Below are 21382 nucleotides of genomic sequence, written 5' to 3'. Positions count from 1 at the left end.
CCTGGCACATAAATAAATAGTCCTTTTCTGGGCATTAATTAGTCTAAACATATTATTTTGTATTGTAGGATTATGCAAAGAGGTATTCATAAATTTCACATTAAAGAACAGGTCTCAGGAAGACATACAATGCATTTCAAACTTACCTCCCAGAAACAAGTTGTGGAACACAGGCCTTCTCCATTGGCGGTTGATAAAGGCATTCTGCAGTCTTATCAGTTCTACGTGCTTCTATGTTCAGGTACTTGAATACGTGCACTTTACCCTTTATGCAGATCTAAACAAAGAATACTTGTGCTCCTTAGAATGCATTTGCAAAAAAAGATAAATGTAACATCAGCACTGTGTTTTAAAACAAAAACAACAAGGTCAGAATAAGTTAATCTACTTTTAATACAGGTTTCCCCCACTATCTGAAGGTAGAGCGTTCCTATGAAACAGTTCATAAGCTGGAATGCCGTAAAGTGAATAAGCAATTACCATTTATTAATATGGGAAAAAATTTTTAAAAATTTGAAACATTCCCAGACCCAAAAAGTTACCTACAAAATCATGCCAAATAACACATGAAACCTAAAATAACAGTAACATATAGTAAAAGCAGGAATGATATGGTAAATACACAGCCTATATAAAGTAGAAATACTTTTCTGCAGCACTGTCTAGCACAGCGAAAATCTCGCGGAAGCACTCTCAGCAGAAACACTCTCTCCAGTAACCTTTAAGCTATGAAGCTGCCAAATCATACCAAATAACACATAAAAATACACAGCCTATATAAAGTAGAAATAATGTATATACAGTGTAGTTTCACTTACCTGAATCAGGAAGACTCCAATAAATTGGAATTGGATGAAAATTGCAGTTTCGTCACAGTTAAACACTTGCTTATACGAATAACCACCTGACGCAATCGGCAATCACCTCCAATCTGGGCTGACATTTACGCGCCGGGTGGCACCTAATTAATTAGCTGGCTTATTTTGGCTTTTTTCTTAAAGGTGTGCTGGGTGCATTCTGACTACCGCTGCACCACTGCATTCTTCGCGGCAATGTATTGGTCCGCGGCCCGGAGGTTGGGGACCACTGCTTAATCTATGAAGCTGCCCTCGCCTCAGAAATCGATCAAACCACCCATGACTACCTTTAAATTCCACTTTTGCAACATTTTCATCATCATCATCCAGTGCTTTCTATTTCAGCTTATTAAAAAGACTGACTAATTTCTCCTTAAGTATAAGAAAACTTAATGGAACACCACGCTTTGTACACCCATCAATCCACTCAAGCAATAGACTTTCCATTTTATCCATTATTGGATGCCAACTAAGAGAGACCACTTTGCTACAAGCAGAACCAACAGTAACATCGGCAGCTTTCAAAATCCTTTCTCTCTGCGTATAAATAGTGCAAATGGTGGACGCAGGCAAGTTCAACGCGCGGACAATGTCCTTACTTCGTTCACCACGATCGAAACGCTTAATTATGTCCAGTTTTATGCTAAGTGTAACACCCTCATGAGCTCTCCGATACCTTAGAACTCATCTTGCTAACGGATGCAGAAAATAAATCAAGATAAATCAAGATGAAGCACATATTTAAGCAATGTCAGCTAGAATGCAGTTCCGGGAGAGGAGGTTGGCTGTTTGGACGCGCGCTGCCTTTTTTCGTAACAGTGAAAACACCTTCTGTTAGCGAAAACAGGTAACTAATGTAGGTCTTTCGTAACAGCGAGGTGTCATAAAGTGAACGTTCGGAAACGGGGGCCACCTGTACAATATTACAAGATCAAATAACCTCACGTTGATTCACAGCTGTAGGGCTAACAACAGTAGTGCTTCAATATTACTAATGACTTCAGCAAACAAACTGCTGCCCAGCAATAAATCACCAGATGCATCATCAAGCCAATACCAAACCACCACCTCTGAACTTTTCACATATACACCTTTGACGTACTTTCAAAAAGCTCACCGAGTTACTCACAAGAGCAACCCAAGGAAATAGTTGGTGGGAAAAATGGGAGCTTCCAAAGTGACTGGAAGGATATGCCTCTCCTTGATTTTGGTGAATATAGATTCACTAGATTGATGAATGGAATGAGTTGGTTATGCAAATGAGTGTGCTAAGCTATTCCATCATGGCTGATTTATTATCCCTCTCGACCCCATTAGCCTGCCCTCTCCCCGTAACCTTTAAGACCCTGATTAATTAAGAACCTATCAACCTCCACCTTAAATATACCAAATTACTTCGCCTGCACAGCCATCTCTGGCACTGAATTGAACAAATTCACCATCCTCTGGCTAAAGAACCTATTACTTATCTCTGTTCAAAATGCATGCCCCTCAATGCTGAGGCTGTGCCCTCTGGTCCTAGACTCCCCCACTGTAGGAAACATCCTCTCCACATCTACTCTGTCTGGGCCTTTCAATATTCAATAGGTTTGAATAAGATCTCCCTCATTCTTCTAAACTCCAGAGAGTAAAGACCAGATCATCAAATGTTCCTCATATGTTAACCCTTTTATTACTGGGATAATTCTTGTGTAACTCATCAAGACCCTGTCAATATTTTCTTAGGTAAGGGGCACAAAGCTGCTCACAATCTTCCAAGTGCATCTGACCAATTTCTTATAAAGCCACAGTATTACATCCTTACTTTCGTATACCAGTTTTCGTGAATTGAATACTAACATCGCATTTGCCTTCCTTAATACAGATTCAACCTGCAAGTTAACCTTCAGGGAATTCTGCATGAGGACTCCCAAGACCCATATGCACCTCTGATTTTTTGAATTTTCTCCCCATTTAGAAAATAGTTCACAAAATTATTCATTCTACCTAAGTGCATGATCATATATTTTTCAATACTATATTCCATCTGCCACTTTGTAGGTCATTCCCCCAATCTGCCTAAGTCCTTCTGCAGACACCCTGCATCCTCAACACTACCTGTTCCTTTATCTTTCTTCATATCATCCACAAATGTAGCCACAAAGCCCTCAATTCCTTCATCCAAACAATTGACCTATAACGTGAAAAGAAGTTGTTCCAACACAGCCCCTTGCTGCACACTAGTCAGCAGCAGCTAACCAGAAGAGGCCCCCATCATTCCCACTCTTTGCCTCGTGCCAGTCAGCCAATCTTCTATCCATGCTAGTGCCTTCCTTGTAACACCATGGGCTCCTAACTTGTTAAACATAGAAAATAGGTGCAGGAGTAGGCCATTCGGCACTTCGAGCCTGCACTGCCATTCAGTATGACCATGGCTAATCATCCAACTCAGAACTCTGTACCTGCCTTCCCTCCATACCGCCTGATCCCATTAGCCACAAGGGCCATATCTAACTCCCTCTTAAATATAGCCAATGAACTGGCCTCAACTGTTTCCTGTGGCAGAGAATTCCACAGATTCACCACTCTCTGTGTGAAGAAGTTTTTCCTAATCTCGGTCCTAAAAGGCTTCCCCTTTATCCTCAAACTGTGACCCCTCGTTCTGGACTTGCCCATCATCGTGCATCTAGCCTGTCCAATCCCTTTAGAATTTTATACGTTTCAATAAGATCCCCCCTCAATCTTCTAAATTCCAGAGAGTATAAGCCTAGTCGATCCAGTCTTTCATCATATGAAAGTCCTGCCATCCCAGGAATCAATCTGGTGAACCTTCTTTGTACTCCCTCTATGGCAAGGATGTCTTTCCTCAGATTAGGGGACCAAAACTGCACACAATACTCCAGGTGTGGTCTCACCAAGGCCTCATGTGTGTCACCTTATCAAAGGTCTTCTGAAAATCCAAGTAAACAACAGCCGCTGACTCTCCTTTGTACACTGACTGTTATTTCCTCAGATAATTCCAACAGCTTGTCATGCAAAATTTCCCCTAAGGAAACCATGCTGACTTCAATCTACTTTATTATGTGCTTGCAAGTACCCCAAAACCTCATCCTTAACAATAGACTCCAATAGCTTTCCAGCCACTGTGGTCAGGCTAACTGGTGTATAATTCCATTTCTTCTGCCTCCCTCCCTTCTTAAAGAGGATAGTGACATTTGCAATTTTGCAGTCCTCTGGAACTATTCAGAATCTGGTGATGTTTGAAAGAAATTTTATATTATTGGCTAGCTTATCTTCATATTTAATCTTCGCTCTCTTTTGTTGTTAGTTGTTTTTAAAAGCTCCCCAATCCTCTAACTCCCCACTATTTTTGCTATACTATATGCCCTCCCATTTGCTGTTAAGCTGTTTTTGACTTCCTTTGCCAGCCACGGTTTCCTCGTCCTCCCTTTAGAATACTTCTTCATCTTTGGGATGCATCTTTGCTGCCTCTTCCAAATTTCCCCCACAAACACCAGCCATTGTTGTTCTGCCAACATCCCTGCTAGTGTCCCCTTCCAATCAACTTTGGCCAGTTCTTCTCATGCCTCTTTAATTCCCTTTTACTCTACTGTAATATTGATACATCTGATTTTCGCCTGTCCTTCTCAAACTGCAGGGTGAATTCTATTATATTATGATCACTATCACCTAAGAATTCCTTTACCTTAACCTCCCTAATCAAATCTGGCACATTGCACAACACCTAATCCAAAATTGCCGATCCCCTAGTGGGCTCAACCACAACCTGCTCTAAAAAGTCATCTCACAGGCATTCTACAAATTCAGCACCAACCTGCTTTTCCCAATCTAGCTGCATATTGAAATCCCCCATGACTATTGTAACTCTACCCTTTTTACATGCCTCTTCTATCACCTGTTGTAATTTGTAATCCACATCCTGCCTACTTTTCGGAGGTCCGTATACAAATCCCATCAGGGTCTTTTTATTTTTGCAATTTCTTAACTCTACCTACAAGGATTTGACATCTTCCGATCCATTGCCACCTGTTTGTAATGACTTGATTTCATTTTTTACCAACAGAGTCACCCCACCCCCTTACCTACCTGCCTGAACTTTCAATACAATGTGTATCCTTGAAAGTTAAACTCCCAACTATGATCTTTTTTCAGCCACAACTCAGTGATGCCCACAATGTCATACCTGCTAATCTCTAACTGCGTTACAAGATCACCACTTTATTCTGTATACTGTGTGCATTGAAGTATAAACCTTCAGTCCTGTATTCATCATTCTTTTTGATTTTGGCTCCCTGAACACTTTAACTCAACACCCTGACTGCAATTTTGCTCTATTATTTGTCTGTACTTCTTCACAGTTTCACTGCACATTGCATCTAGTTCAGAATCAGATTTAATATCACCGGCAAATGTCATGAAATGTGTTAACTTTACGACAGCAGTACAATGAAATACATGATAAATAAACCTAGAGGAAAAAAAACTGAATTACAGTAAGTATACACTTGCCTATTAAATAGTTAAGCTGAAATAAGTAGCACAAAAAAAAACTGCCCCATCCTCTCCGGTTCCCATCTCCCTGCCAAGTTAGTTTAAACCCTCCCCAACAGCTCTAGCAAACCTGCCCACAAGGATATTGCCCCCCCCCACCGCCGGATGTAGGTGTAACCTGTCATTTTGTACACGCCATACCTTCCCAAGAAGAAATCCTAATGATCGAGAAACCTGAAACTCTGTCTCCTGCACGAATTCTTCAGCCATACTTCTTCTGCCAAATCATCCTACTCTTGCCCTCACTGGCGCATGGCACTGACTGCAATCCAGAGATTACTACCCCAGAGGTCCTGCTTTTCAGCTTTCCGCCGAAATTTCTATTTTCTCCCTTCAGGACTTCCTCCCTTTCAGCTGTTCACCCTCACACTTTTGAAAGCCATGCACCAAATCTGAGACATCCCTGACCCTGGCATCCAGGTGTCTCTAACATGTCCACAGAATCTGCTTTCTGCTTCATAGTTATATGGAATCCCCTACCACTCTTCTTCTCCCTCCTTCCCTAATGAGCCACAGAGCCATATTCAGTGCCAGAGACTGAGTCACTGCAGCTTTTCCGTGGTAGTCATTGCCCTGAACGGTAACCAAAGCGGTACTTTGTCTATTGAGGGGCATGGCCAAAGCGATACTGTGCACTGTCTGTCTACTCCCTTACCCTCTCCTGACTCAGCTGCCTGCCTCCTAGATCTACAGCTAGATAGTCACTCCTATCTCCTCATACCCTCATTATCCTGTATGAGCTGATGCAGCTCCAGTTCTCTAACACCATCGGTAAGGAGCTGCAGCTCGATGTACCTCACATAGACAGTTAGAAGGGAGACTGGAAGTCTCCAAGAATTCCCACATCTGACATGAAGGACACACCACTGACCTGAATCCATTCACACCATATCATCTATGCACTAACAGGCAAAGAAAAAAAGAATGAAACTTACCAAGAATTTACCTTAGCCAAAGTCTCAAGCACTCCACTCTATTCTCCACAACTTCCTCCAAAGGGATCCCACCACCAAACATATCTTTACCTCCCCCACTCTACTTTCTGCAGGAATCACTCCCTCCATGATTCTCTTGTCCATTCGCTCCTCCCCATTAATATCCCTCTCAGAGCACTTATCCCTGCAGGCGGCCAAAGTGCTACACCTGCCCATTCTCCTCCTCCCTCACCTCTGTTCAGGGCCTTGAATACTCCTTTCAGTGAGGCAATATTTCACCTGTGAATCTACAGGGGTCATCTATTGAGTCTGGTGCACCTGAGGCCTCCTCTACGTTGGTGAGACCCATCGTAAATTGAAGGACTGCTTCATCGAGCACCTCCGCTCCATCCGCCAAAAGCAGAATTTCCTAGTGGCCAAACATTTTAATTCCCATTCCAACATGTAGGTCCATGGCCACCTCTTGTGCCATGCTGAGGTCACCCTCAATGTAGAGGAGCAACAATTTATATTCTTTCTGGGTAGTCTCCAACCAGATAGCAGGAATATCGAATTCTCCTTCCGATAAAAAGAATTCCCTCCTCTCCCGCCTTCTTCAATTCCACACACTAGTCTCTTACCTTTCTCATCTGCCTATCACCTCCTCCTTCCCTTTCACATATGGTATACTCTTCTCTCCTGTCAGATTCCTTCCTCGACAGCCCTTTACTTTCCTACCCATCCCTTCTTTCTTGTTGTTACGCAAGTGTAAGGTGTGATGGCCTTCATTAAACATGGGATAGAAACATAGAAACAGAAAATAGGTGCAGGAGTAGGCCATTCGGCCCTTTGAGCCTGCACTGCCATTCAGTATGATCACGGCTGATCATCCAACTTAGAACCCTGTACCAGCCTTCCCTCCATACCCCCCGATCCCTTTAGCCACAATGGCCATATCTAACTCCCTCTTAAATATAGCCAATGAACTGGCCTCAACTGTTTCCTGTGGCAGAGAATTCCACAGATTCACCACTCTCTGTGTGAAGAAGTTTTTCCTAATCTCGGTCCTAAAAGGCTTCCCCTTTATCCTCAAACTGTGACCCCTCGTTCTGGACTTGCCCATCATCGTGCATCTAGCCTGCATCTAGCCTGTCCAATCCCTTTAGAATTTTATACGTTTCAATAAGATCCCCCCTCAATCTTCTAAATTCCAACGAGTATAAGGCTAGTCAATCCAGTCTTTCATCATATGAAAGTCCTGCCATCTCAGGAATCAATCTGGTGAACCTTCTTTGTACTCCCTCTATGGCAAGAATGTCTTTCCTCAGATTAGGGGACCAAAACTGCACACAATACTCCAGGTGTGGTCTCACCAAGGCCTTGTACAACTGCAGTAGTACCTCCCCGCTCCTGCACTTGAATCCTCTTGCTATGAATGCTAGCATACCATTCACCTTTTTCACCGCCTGCTGTACCTGCATGCGCACTTTCAATGACTGGTGTATAATGACACCCAGGTCTCGTTGCACCTCCCCTTTTCCTAATCGGCCACACCATTCAGATAATAATCTGTTTTCCTGTTTTTGCCACCAAAGTGGATAACCTCACATTTATCCACATTAAATTGCATCTGCCATGAATTTGCCCACTCACCTAACCTATCCAAGTCACCCTGCATCCTCTTAGCATCCTCCTCACAGCTAACACTGTCGCCCAGCCTCGTGTCATCCACAAACTTGGAGATGCTGCATTTAATTCCCTCATCTAAGTCATTAATATATATTGTAAACAACTGGGGTCCCAGCACTGAGCCTTGCGGTACCCCACTAGTCACTGCCTGCCATTCTGAAAAGGTCCCATTTATTCCCACTCTTTGCTTCCTGTATGCCAACCAATTCTCTAGCCATACCAATACCTTACCCCGTGTGCTTTAAGTTTGCACACTAATCTCCTGTGTGGGAGCTTGTCAAAAGCCTTTTGAAAATCTAAATATACCACATCCACTGGTTCTCCCCATCCACTCTACTAGCTACATCCTCAAAAAGTTCTATGAGATTCGTCAGACATGATTTTCCTTTCACAAATCCATGCTGACTTTGTCCGATCATTTCACCGCTTTCCAAATGTGCTGTTATCACATCTTTGATAACTGACTCTAGCAGTTTCCCCACCACCGATGTTAGACTAACCGGTCTATAATTCCCCGGTTTCTCTCTCCCTCCTTTTTTAAAAAGTGGGGTTACATTAACCACCCTCCAATCCTCAGGAACTAGTCCAGAATCTAAAGAGTTTTGAAAAATTATCACTAATGCATCCACTATTTCTTGGGCTACTTCCTTAAGCACTCTGGGATGCAGACCATCTGGCCCTGGGGATTTATCTGCCTTTAATTCCTTCAATTTACCTAACACCACTTCCCTACTAACATGTATTTCCCTCAGTTCCTCCATCTCACTGGACCCTCCATCCCCTACTATTTCTGGAAGATTATTTATGTCCTCCTTAGTGAAGGCATTAGTAATGGCATTAGTTTCAATTTAATTATGGAGAAGGATAGGACTGGACCCAGGGTTGAGATTTTTGATTGGAGAAAGGCTAACTTCGAGGAGATGCGAAAGGATTTAGAAGGAGTGGATTGGGACAATTTGTTTTATGGGAAGGATGTAATAGAGAAATGGAGGTCATTTAAAGGTGAAATTTTGAGGGTACAGGATCTTTATGTTAGGTTGAAAGGAAAGGTTAAAAGTTTGGGATTACCGTGGTTTTCAAGGGATATAGGAAACTTGGTTCGGAAAAAGAGAGGGATTTACAATAAATATAGACAGCTTGGAGTTAATGAGGTGCTTGAGGAATACAAAGAATGTAAAAAGAATCTTAAGAAAGTAATTAGAAAAGCTAAAAGAAGATACGAGGCAGCTTTAGCAATTAAGGTGAAAATATATCCAAAGGGTTTCTACAGTTATATTAATAGCAAAAAGATAGTGAGGGATAAAATTGGTCCCTAAGAGAATCAGAGTGGACGGCTATATGCGGAGCCAAAAGAGATGGGGGAGATTTTGAACAATTTCTTTTCTTCGGTATTCACTAAGGAGAAGGATATTGAATTGTGTAAGGTAAGGGAAACAAGAAGGGTAGTTATGAAAAGTATGACAATTAAAGAAGAGGAAGTACTGGCGCCTTTAAGGAATATAAAAGTGGATAAGTCTCCGGGTCCGGACAAGATATTCCCTCGGACCTTGAGGGAAGTTAGTGTGGAAATAGCAGGGGCTCTGAGAGAAATATTTCAAATGTCATTAGAAATGGGGATGGTGCCGGAGGATTGGCGTATTGCTCATGTGGTTCCATTGTTTAAAAAGGGTTCTAAGAGTAAACCTAGCAATTATCGACCTGTGAGTTTGACGTCAGTGGTGGGTAAATTGATGGAAAGTATTCTTAGAGATGGTATATATAATTATCTGGATAGACAGGGTCTGATTAGGAACAGTCAACATGGATTTCTGCGTGGAAGTCATGTTTGACAAATCTCATTGAATTTTTTGATGAGGTTACGAGGAAAGTTGACGAGGGTAAAGCGGTGGATGTTGTCTATATGGACTTCAGTAAGGCCTTTGACAAGGTTCCACACGGAAGGTTAGTTAGGAAGCTTCAATCGTTAGGCATTAATATCGAAGTAGTAAAATGGATCCAGCAGTGGCTAAATGGGAGACGCCCAAGAGTAGTGGTGAATAACTGTGTGTCAGATTGGAGGACGGTGTGTAGCGGTGTGCGTCAGGGATTTGTACTGGGTCCCCTCCCCCTTTATCTTCACCCTGGGCCTCCTGTCCCATGATCCTCTCATATCCCTTTTGCCAATCACCTGTCCAGCTCTTGGCTCCATCCCTCTCCCTCCTGTCTTCTCCTATCATTTTGGATCTCCCCCCTCCCCCTCCCACTTTCAAATCTCTTACTAGCTCTTCTTTGAGTTAGCCCTGATGAAGGGTCTCAGCCCGAAACATTGACTGTACCTCTTCCTAGAGATGCTGCCTGGCCTGCTGCGTTCACCAGCAACTTTGATGTGTGTACTGGATCCAATGTTGTTTGTCATATATATTAATGATCTGGATGATGGGGTGGTAATTTGGATTAGTAAGTATGCAGATGATACTAAGATAGGTGGTGTTGTGGATAATGAAGTAGGTTTTCAAAGCTTGCAGAGAGATTTAGGCCAGTTAGAAGAGTGGGATGAAAGATGGAAGATGGAGTTTAATGCTGAAAAATGTGAGGTAGTACATTTTGGTAGGACTAATCAAAATAGGACATACATGGTAAATGGTCGGGCATTGAAGAATGCTGTAGAACAGAGGGATCTAGGAATAATGGTGCATAGTTCCTTGAAGGTGGAATCTCATCTGGATAGGGTGGTGAAGAAAGCTTTTGGTAGGCTGGCCTTTATTAATCAGAGCATTGCGTATAGGAGTTGGGATGTAATGTTGAAATTGTATAAGGCATTGGTAAGGCTAAATTTGGAGTATTGTGTACAGTTCTGGTCACCGAATTATAGGAAAGATGTCAATAAAATTGAGAGAGTACAGGGGAGGTTTACTAAAATGTTGCCTGGGTTTCATCTCCTAAGTTACAGAGAAAGGTTGAACAAGTTAGGTCTTTATTCTTTGGAGCGAAGAAGGTTGCGAGGGGACTTAATAGAGGTGTTTAAAATTATGAGGGGGATTGATAGCATTGACATAGATAGGCTTTTTCCATTGAGAGGGGGGAGATTCAAACAAGAGGACATGAGTTGAGAGTTAAAGGGCAAAAGTTTAGGGGTAACATGAGGGGGAACTTCTTTACTCAGAGAGTGGTGGCTGTGTGGAACGAGCTTCCAGCAGAAGTGGTTGAGGCAGGTTTGATGTTGTTGTTTAAAGTTAAATTGGATAGATATATGGAAAGAAAGGGAATGGAGGGTTATGGACCGAGTGCAGGTCGGTGGGACTAGGTGAGAGTAGGAGTTCGGCACGGACTAGAAGGGCCGAGATGGCCTGTTTCCATGCTGTAATTTTTATATGGTTATATGGTTATATGGATATGGTGGGGAGGGGATTGGAGTATTATAGAGTTAATGCAAGCAACGGAACTAGAAGGGAGGATGCTGTGATCAGCATGGACCAGTCACGCCGAAGGCCTGTTCCAACCTGTATTATGCTATGATACTACTTAAAAAGATAAATTAGGAGGGACCACAAAATATCACTGACAGAGAAAATTTAGGAAAATCCCAAAACATTTGACATGTATATTAAGAAGAAGAAGGTAACAGATGTCTTTTGGGACTCAAGGGGCATCTGTTCATGGATCCAGAGGACATGGGCAAGATACTAAATGATTACATCTAATCAGCATTCACTAAGGAGCAATAATTGTAGTCACAGACTTCAGGACAGGGATATTCTAGTCCATGATAACATAAAAAAAGGAGGTCCAAAATAACTTAGTGGATATAAAGCAGAATAAATCACCAGGGTCTGATACAGCCCTGGCAGCTGTAGGAGGCAAAGGACGAGAGTACTAGAACACTGCCTGAGCAAGGCTTGAGACTGCTGTTGATCAACTTCATTTTGGCATTCAACACCATCATGCCCCAGAAACTGGTGGGGAAACAGGCCTTGCTGGGTCTCAACACCTCCCTCTGCAATTGGATACTGGACTTCTTAACAGTAAGGGCATAGTCAGTCCGTGTGGGAAGCAACATCTCTCATTAGATTACACTAAGCACTGGCACTCCCCAAGGCTGTGTGCTCAACCCACTGCTGACACATCACTGTGTCGCGGGTTCCAGCTCAAACTGTGTTATCAAGCTTGCAGTCGTTGGCCTTATCAAGAACCATGACGAAATAGAGTATACAGAGGAAGTGGAGCGGTTGGTGGATTGGTGTGAGACCACCCTAAGCCTGAACGTGGAGAAGAAACCACTGTAGACTTCAGAAAGGTCCAACCCCCTCTGTGATTACATGAACCAACCCCCTCTGTGAATACATGATCCTCCACAGAGAGGGTTAAGTGCACCAAGTTCCTGGGAGCTCACATCATGGTGAACCTCACCTGGTCTCTTAATATCACCTCCATGAACAAGAAAGCACAGCAGTGGCACCTCTTCATAAGAAGATTGAAGAAAGCAAGGCTCCCATCCATACAGCTTCATCATGGGCACTAGCCTCTTTAGCATCAAGGACATCTTCAAAAGGTGAGGCCTCAAAAAGGTGGCATCCATCCCTCAAGGACCCCACCTCCCAGGACATGGCCTCTTCCCATTATCCCCATCATGGAGGAGATACAGGAGCCTGAAGACCCCTCTTCCCAGTACCACCATCAGGGAGGTGGTACAGGAGCCTGAAGACACACACTCAACATCTTAAGAACACTTTCTTCCCCTCCACCATCAGATTACTGAAGCATCCATGAACAACACCTGACTATTTTTGTTCTCTTTCTGTGTTACTTAATACATATTTATTTATTTATGTATTCTTGTGACTAGAGAGGAAGACTAGATGTGTTGTACTGTACTGCTGCTGCAAAACAACAAATTTCACGAGTTATAACAGTGAGAATATATCTTTGTGTAATTCAGATAAATTTACCACATCAATACATTGAGGTAGCACATAGGAAAGTCATTAATAGATGTAAAATATAGTGTTACTGCCACAGAGGAAGTGTAGTGCAGGCGGACGATATAGTACAAAACCATGGCGAGGTAGATTTTGAGGTCAAGAGTCTATTGTATAGTACAAGAGGTTTATACTATTGAGGTGCGGTGCCACATGACTGGAGTTCAGCAAATGTTATCAAGAGAATCTATAGGGACACCAGGCAGCCATAGGCCAGTGTATCTAACATCAGTGGTGGGGAAATTCTTGGGACAAAATTCTGAGGAAGAGCATTAATCCTTAGCTGAGACATACAAGACTGCAGATGCAAGTCTGGAGCAAAAGTGAGTTTCTGCAGGAGCTTAGCAGGTCAGGCAGTATCTGTGATTAATCTACTCTTGGAAAAACAAGAAGTGACCAGACAGTTGGTTAATGGGAGATACTGTTGAAGTAATTTGATGGATAAGGTCATAGAGCATATTGATGAGGGCAGTGCAGTGATGCAGTTTCCATGGACTTCAGATTCAGATGCATTTATCACATGTACATCAAAACATGCAGTGAAGTGTGTTAACAATCAATACATCTAAGGATGTGCTCGAGGCAGCCCACAAGTGTTGCCACACATTCCAGCGCCAAAATAGCATGTCCACAATGTTCCGCAGAACAACACGAACAGCAGCAACAAAACCACACGAGGAAAGCAAGCCCCTTTCCCACTCTCCAACAGACCATCATCCAACTCCAGCTCTAATAAGGATGGTCCAAAAAAATTCATGCCCATAGGATTCAAGTCAAGGTTGCAAATGGGAGCTAATTTCAGTTTTATAACACACAGGATGATGGTGGAGGTTTGCTTTAGTAATTGAAAGCCTGTGACTTGTGGTAAACCACAGTGATTGGTGCTGGGACACTTATTGTTTATCATACACGTTAATGAATTAGGCGTGAATGTCAGAGGTATGATTAATAGGTTTTTAGGTGACATGAAAATTGATGGTTATATTGAACTCTTGGGTCAAACTAATATTTGTTAGCTGGTAGGTTCAGCTGAAAAATAGCAGATAGAATTTAAGCCTAATGTGGGACATCTTCCCAACACATTTTGGGAAGATCTAATAAAGTTAGACATACACCATGAATGATTTGGATCACAGCAAGTATTGCTGACCAGTGACCTTGGTATACTAGTTCATCAATCTATACTGGTGAAAGGACAAGGTAATGAAGAAAGCATATGGGATATAGACCTTCATTAGCTGAGGTACAACATATAAAAGCATGGAAACCAATTTGCAACTCTGATTAAGCCATATTGCAGTACTGTATTACCACACTATAAGTAGTACATGATTGCACTGGAGAAGATGTAGAGGAAATTTACCAAAATGTTGCTTGGAACAGAACATTTCAGTTATGAGAAACTGAAGTTGCTGAGCTTGTTTTCCTTGGAGTGGAGTTGGGACTTGATAGAGATGTATAGTATTATGAGGGACTCCAAACGCCTGTATAGTGACCTTGCAAACACGAGGAACTCTGCAGATGCTGGAAATTCAAGCAACACACATCAAGGTTGCTGGTGAACGCAGCAGGCCAGGCAGCATCTATAGGAAGAGGTATAAGTCGACGTTTCGGGCTGAGACCCTTCGTCAGGACTAACTGAAAGAAGAGCTAGTAAGAGATTTGAAACCTTCATCAGCTTTTCCGTAAAACAGACATTTGGAACCAGAAGCAAAGGTTTAAAATGATGAGTAAGAGAGTAAGAGAAACAAAGCATTTGTAATGAAGAGGACAATTCCAAACTGGAATGCATTCCACAACACTAAAAGGTATATATACAAATACTTAAATTGCCAGGACATAGAAGATTATGGACCAAGCGCAAGTAAATGGGGTTAATGTAGATGGACAGTTGATGGTTTCTGTGCTCCATGAAACATATCCTTCTTCACACAGCCTGAGGCTGAACTCAATATCTGCTGGAAAAGTTGATAATTATCAAACTTCACAATTGATTGTCACTGTAAAGCATCCTAAAATAGAACTCACATCTTCAACATGGCCATCAGCACAGATCAAACCCAACAATGAATCAAATATAGTGATATAGACGTGCAACCACAATTCTAATCATGGACATTTCACCGCTGAATGTACATTACCTCACACTGTGTGACAACCTTGAGTACCATGGCTAGCTCATGGTACAGCAACCTGGAATTCCCTAGTTCAACAGAAATGGTCCATGCCGTCACTAATTCCCAGCTACTCATACAGCAGAGTAAACTCGCGCATGCAGGGTTACTGTTTAGTGTGGTGGTCACCTAAAGGAAGGACGTGACTATGCTGGAAAGGATGCAGATGAGATTGACCTGGTTGCAGCTTTGATTGGAGGACTTCAATTATGCAGAGAGATTGGATAGATTGAGCTTGTTTTCCTGAAGTGAATGAGGCTGAGGGATAACTGGATAGAAAAATGCAAGCGGGTCAAAGAGGGTAGATAGTCAAATTACTTTTTACCATGCCAAGAATATCAAAGAACAAGAGGACACATATCAAAGTGCAAGGGAGGAGTTTTAAAGGGGATTGATGGGTAAATATATTGTTTCTACAAAGAGTGCTTGGTACATGGCGCATACTGCCAGACGAGATGCCAGAATCAGACAAAATACTTTGTTTAAGAGGCATTGAGCCAGGAGCTTATAGACAGGGAACAGAAGGATGCAAACTGAACATGTGTTGATGGACAAGGTATGCTGTACAGCTCCAAGTGTTGCAGGTTTAGATGCTAGTCAAGCCAGGACAATCAGTACAAGTCATGAAACCTGCATTAGGAAAACAAGATATTGGTTCCGGTGACGTCATCGTCCAGAATGGCAGCTTAAATCAACAGCTCCTCCGGAAAAACGCATATATTGCCCCCGTTAATCCATCAAGTATAAGATCTTTCGAAAATATCTTAACTGATAAGGGGGGCAAGAATAGGGAAAAAGAATGGAGATAAAAAAAAGCATCATTGCGGAGCCTATGGACGAGAGAGGTGCAACACGCAGCTCTCCTACCCGAACGTGTGCTAGCGAGGCTGAAGATGAGCCTTGTTCAGGTGAACCGGCAAATATGATAAAAATTCTGGAAGAGATATGGGGATTCCAAAAAGATATAGGACAGCAACTCAATGATATCAAGTCAGAGCTCGCCAACATCAATCAAAAAATAGTGGTGGCAGAGACTCAAATTGAGAAGGTGGAAGATCGCGTGCAAAGCATGGAACAGATACTAAGTAAGACGATAAAAATATTAAATCAACAAGAAAGTAAACTGATTGACCAGGAGGGAAGATCCCGACAGAAAAATATCAGGATATACAATGTTCCTGAAGGAGCGGAAGGTTTGTCTATGATGGAGTTTGTAGGAAAGTTGCTGCGGGATGTGCTAGAGATTCTCTCCACTATGGAGCTTGAAATTGAGAGGGCGCATCGTGCGCTCGTCCCGAGGCCTACTGGAGACAGAGAAGATAAGCCACGCTCAATAGTAATTAGATTCCTTTGAGATTCCCAAACCGAGGGAAAGCCTGGCTGAGCAGTTATCCCCATCTGCTTGGGAAATAGTAAGAGAACCGAGAAAGCAGGGGACGGGAGGATGGCGAGAGAAGAATATCAGGAAAAGACTGAGTTTTTTGAAGACAGCCTTCACCCCCTCCAGAAGAGCCATGTGGTTTGGCTAACCTTAAGAGTGTTGATAAGATAAACGGAAGCAAAAATAGACGGTGCTATACCTACGTTTGTATTTCAAGAAATACTTATTATAATGTGGATTTTATATTACTCAATTTTTAAATTTTTTTTATTCAATTCATTCACTCCTCTTACCCCACCTAAATGAGTGTGTGTGTATATATATATAGGAGGAATACACAGGGAAACCTTCTCTGTGTAATGGACCTAGACTTGTTCACTTACTTTTATGGGTACTGTAATGGGGGCCCCCAACTCACAGGGAGGAGGGGCTATCCCCCACGGCTAGATGTTTCCTCTAGCTCAACCCAGCGTCATCTACTAGAGACCTCAGCCTTGGAATCACACCTTCGTTGTCTTTTTTTAAATTATTAGCATTTCTTGGCTCTTATTTGTTCAGGGAGTAGATCGATTAAGTTTTATTCTGCTAATTTCAATGATATATTGACATGGCTAAGGATAAAGTAAAATTAATTTCTTTTAATGTCAATGGGTTGTTAAATCCAATCAAACGCAGTAAAATTCTATCCAAAATGAAAAAAGAACAAGCCCGTGTAGTATATTTACAGGAAACTCACTTAAGTGATAATCAGCATGGAAAACTAAAGAGAATGGGCTTCACTGATTTGTTTTTCTCCTCATATAAATAAGGACATAGGAGAGGAGTTGCTATTCTTATCTCAAGCAAGCTAACTTTCGAAAAAGTATTCGAAATAGGAGATAAGGAGGGCAGACATATTCTGGTAAGGGGGAATATAGATGGAAATTCAGTTACTCGATTGAATATATATGCACCCCCAGGAAATGATATCAGTTTCTTTCAGAAAATTACTAATATTATGGTAACGGAAACAGAAGGTCTCCTGATGTGTGGGGGAGACTTAAATTTACAATTACAACCAAAGTTAGATTCTTCCAATAGAAACACCTATGACACAAAATCCTTACATAAGAGAGTTAATACACTTTTTGAGGATGTTGGTTTAATTGATATATGGAGGGACCTTTTCCGCGACAGAAGGAATTACTCTCATTATTCTGTTCCCCTATTCTGTATATATAAGAATAGACTATTTCACAACATTTGGAAAAGACAAAAACAAAATAATACCTGTGGAATTGGGACAATAGATGTAAATGACCATGCACCTATATATTTATCTGTTGATTTTGACCTACACCAAAGAACACTATTTGGAAACTAAATTCAAGTCTACTCAATGATCCCTACTTTAAGGAACAAATTTAAAAAGAAATTGGTCTTTATTTAGGATTCAATGACAATGGAGAGTTTTCACCTCCCATTCTATGGGATACTCTGAAGCCCTCTTAAGAGGGAAAATTATAGCGACAGCTTCATATGAAAAAAATAAGGAATAAAACATTAGAGGAATTACAGGTGGCGCAATCCCTTATCCAAAATTCTGAAATCCAAAAAGCTCCGAAAACCAAAGTGTTTTTCGCCAACAGCTAACGTCACTCAGGTGTGAAGTGGTAGCATTAGCAGAGGCGGCCAGACGGCAGTTGTGGCACAGCACTCGTACTGGTTACATGTGCATTTGCTGTGCGCTGATATTTTGTGTTCACTGTTGACGTTGTGTTTAATTTCACTGTAAAAATGTCAAAAAGAGCTGCAGATACTCCTATGGGTAACAATGAGAAAAAGAGAAGGAAGCATCTATCATTATCAATAACGCAAAAAGTGGAGTTATTGCAGAAGCTTGATCGTGGTGTGTCTGTGCGGCATCTTACTGAAGAATATGGTGAAGAAACAGAAAGACAAGTTACTGAAGTTTTATAGTGACAGTGACGTTCTACATTTATTCCAATAAGTCGTTTAGCATGTGTTTGATTCAGTTCATTTGAAGCTGTATATTTTAATGTTTTATTGAATGTTTTTTTCTTGTCATTATTCCCTAAACAATACAGTATAACAACTATTTACACAGCATTTACATTGTATTAGGTATTATAAGTAACCTAGAGATGATTTAAGGTATACGGGAGGATGTGTACAGGTCCGGAGCTCCGCTGGGTCCTAAAATGCACCGCACTGAGACAGGTTAAATAAGGGACTTCAGCACACCTGTTTTTTGGTATCCGCGGGGGGTCCCGGAACCAACCAAGGCAGATTCTGAAATGCAACTGGCCCCAACGATTTCGGCTAAGGGATTGTGGACCTGTACAAAATAGGCTGGAGGAACTAGAAAAAAAACACAAATTGAATTTGGCACAGGATACATTAGAGGAAATTAAAAAAAAATTAGGAATCAGATTAATAGTTTGGCTACACAAGAAATCAGGAAAAATTTAATGTTTCTGAAACAGAGACATTATGAAAGTGGATCTAAGTCTATGAAAATACTGGTGTGGAAATTGAAGAAAACGATAGCAAAAATACAATTCATAGAATCAGGGATCCAAGAACAAAAATTATAAAATATAAGCTAAGTGAAATTCAAGAAGCTTTTGAAGTGTTTTACAAAACTCTATATTCCAAAGTTCCAGGGGGAAGCATAACCCAAATTGACACTTTCCTGAATTCTCTAGAGTTACCCACTTTAAGCGAAGAACAAAATAGAACGATGACTGCTGACATAACTGAAGTTGAACTAAAAGCTGAAATTAGTAGGCTTAAATTAAGCAAGTCACCAGGTTCAGATGGGTAGGCGGCAGAATCTAAAAATGAGTTAATTCCTGTCTTACTCCCCACACTGAACTGGGCTCTAAAAAAGGCACAAATGCACCCAGCTGGAAGGAAGCGATAATCTCAGTTATACCGAAAGAAGGCAAGGATAAAATGGAATGTGGGTCATTTTGCCCAATATCCGTTCTTAAGGTAGATTATAGATTATTTACCTCCATCATGGCCAAGCGATTAGAAGACCTTCTACCCATACTGATACATAAGGATCAGACAGGTTTTATACAACAATGCCAAACACAAGACAATATACGAAGGACACTTCACATTATGGATCATATACAAAAAATAAAATCGAAGCAACAGTGATAACCGTGGACGCTGATTCGGTTAATTGGAATTTTCTTTACAGAGTGTTACATAGATTTGGTTTCCATGACACAATTATTAAAAATATACAGGCACTATATGCCAACCTTACTGCTAGGATTAAAATCAATGGATATCTATCAAATAGTTTTACCCTAGAAAGGGGTACGAGACAGGGTTGTGCATGGTCACTGCTACTCTTCGCATTATATCTCGAACCATTAGCTCAATACATCAGACAAAATTAAGATATCAGAAGAATTACTATTAAAGGGACAGAGCATAAATTGGCCTGTTATGCGGATGACATTTTGATCTATCTAGGGGAACCAACATACCCTTTACCTAAATTGATGCAATCCTTTGAACAATATGGTCAATTATCAGGATACAAGATCAACATAGATAAAACCCAATTACTTTCATATAACTATAGCCCACCAAGAGAAATTGAAAGTAGATATCCCTTGGCATGGCAAACAGAGTCTTCCAAATATTTCGGCGTCATTATGCCAAAAGATTTGTCAAAACAATCATAATGCAATTATCAGCCTATATATATAAAAAAACTAAGGAATATACAGGTGTCCCCGGCTTTCCGAACGTTCTCTTTACAACATTTCGCTTTTACGAAAGACCTACATTTCTACCTGTTTTCGTTAACCGAAAGAGGATTTTTGTTTTTACGAAAAAAGACGCTCGCTTTAAACTTGTGTTTACCCCGAGAGAAAGACTACTATGGCCATGAAGCCTTGCGCAGGCAGGTTTGTGCGCATGCGTGATGTGCGAATGCGTGTACATGTGCATGCGTGACGTGCGTGTACGTGCAAATGCGTGACGTACACATGCATGTACATGCCAATTTTTTTTTGACAAATCGATTTTGGCTCAAACATCCCGATTCTGTTAAGTGAAACTACACAGTACATACATTATTTCTACTTTATATAGGCTATGTATTTACAATATCATTCCAGCTTTTACTATATGTTAGTCTTATTTTAGGATTCATGTGCTGAATACTCTAAAGATAGATAAATCTCTCGGACCAGATGGAATGCACCCGCGTGTGAAGTAGCTGTGGAGATTGCGGAGGCATTAGCGATGATCTTTCAAAAGTTGATAGATTCTGGCATGGTTCCGGAGGACTGGAAGATTGCAAATGTCACTCCACTATTTAAGAAGGGGGCAAGGAAGCCAAAAGGAAATTATAGACCTGTTAGCTTGACATCGATGGTTGGGAAGTTGTTGGAGTCGATTGTCAAGGATGAGGTTACAGAATACCTGGAGGCATATGACAAAATAGGCAGAACTCAGCATGGATTCCTTAAAGGAAAATCCTGCCTGACAAACCTATTACAATTCTTTGAGGAAATTACCAGTAGGCTAGACGAGGGAGATGCAGTGGATGTTGTATATTTGGATTTTCAGAAGGCCTTTGACAAGGTGCCACACATGAGGCTACTTAACAAGATAAGAGCCCATGGACTTACGGGAAAGTTACATACGTGGATAGCGCGTTGGCTGATTGGCAGGAAACAGAGAGTGGGAATAAAGGGATCCTATTCTGGTTGGCTGCCGGTTACCAGTGGTGTTCCACAGGGGTCGGTGTTGGGGCCACTTCTTTTTACATTGTACAGCAACGATTTGGATTATGGAATAGATGGCTTTGTGGCTAAGTTTGCTAACG

At 41.5% G+C, this 21382-nt stretch overlaps 1 protein-coding gene across 14 annotated transcripts in view; it reads right to left on the bottom strand.

Annotated features, from left to right (window-relative positions):
* Positions 1-21382, bottom strand: part of lrch1 (leucine-rich repeats and calponin homology (CH) domain containing 1) — a 397317-nt gene that overhangs the window by 227959 nt on the left and 147976 nt on the right. For all 14 annotated transcript variants that reach the window (XR_011886381.1, XR_011886379.1, XR_011886383.1 and 11 more), the window contains one exon: positions 147-277. Coding sequence is in view for 8 of the 14 variants with exons in the window: in XM_072260925.1 (XP_072117026.1) it covers positions 147-277 (131 nt within the window). In the remaining 6 variants the exon portion in view is untranslated. The remainder of the gene's footprint in view (positions 1-146; positions 278-21382) is intronic.

The sequence above is a fragment of the Mobula birostris genome, chromosome 6, assembly GCF_030028105.1.
Source record: "Mobula birostris isolate sMobBir1 chromosome 6, sMobBir1.hap1, whole genome shotgun sequence".
Lineage (NCBI taxonomy): Eukaryota > Metazoa > Chordata > Chondrichthyes > Myliobatiformes > Myliobatidae > Mobula > Mobula birostris.
Note: the sequence above shows the minus strand (reverse complement) of the source record. Positions and strands in the feature narration are given on the sequence as shown.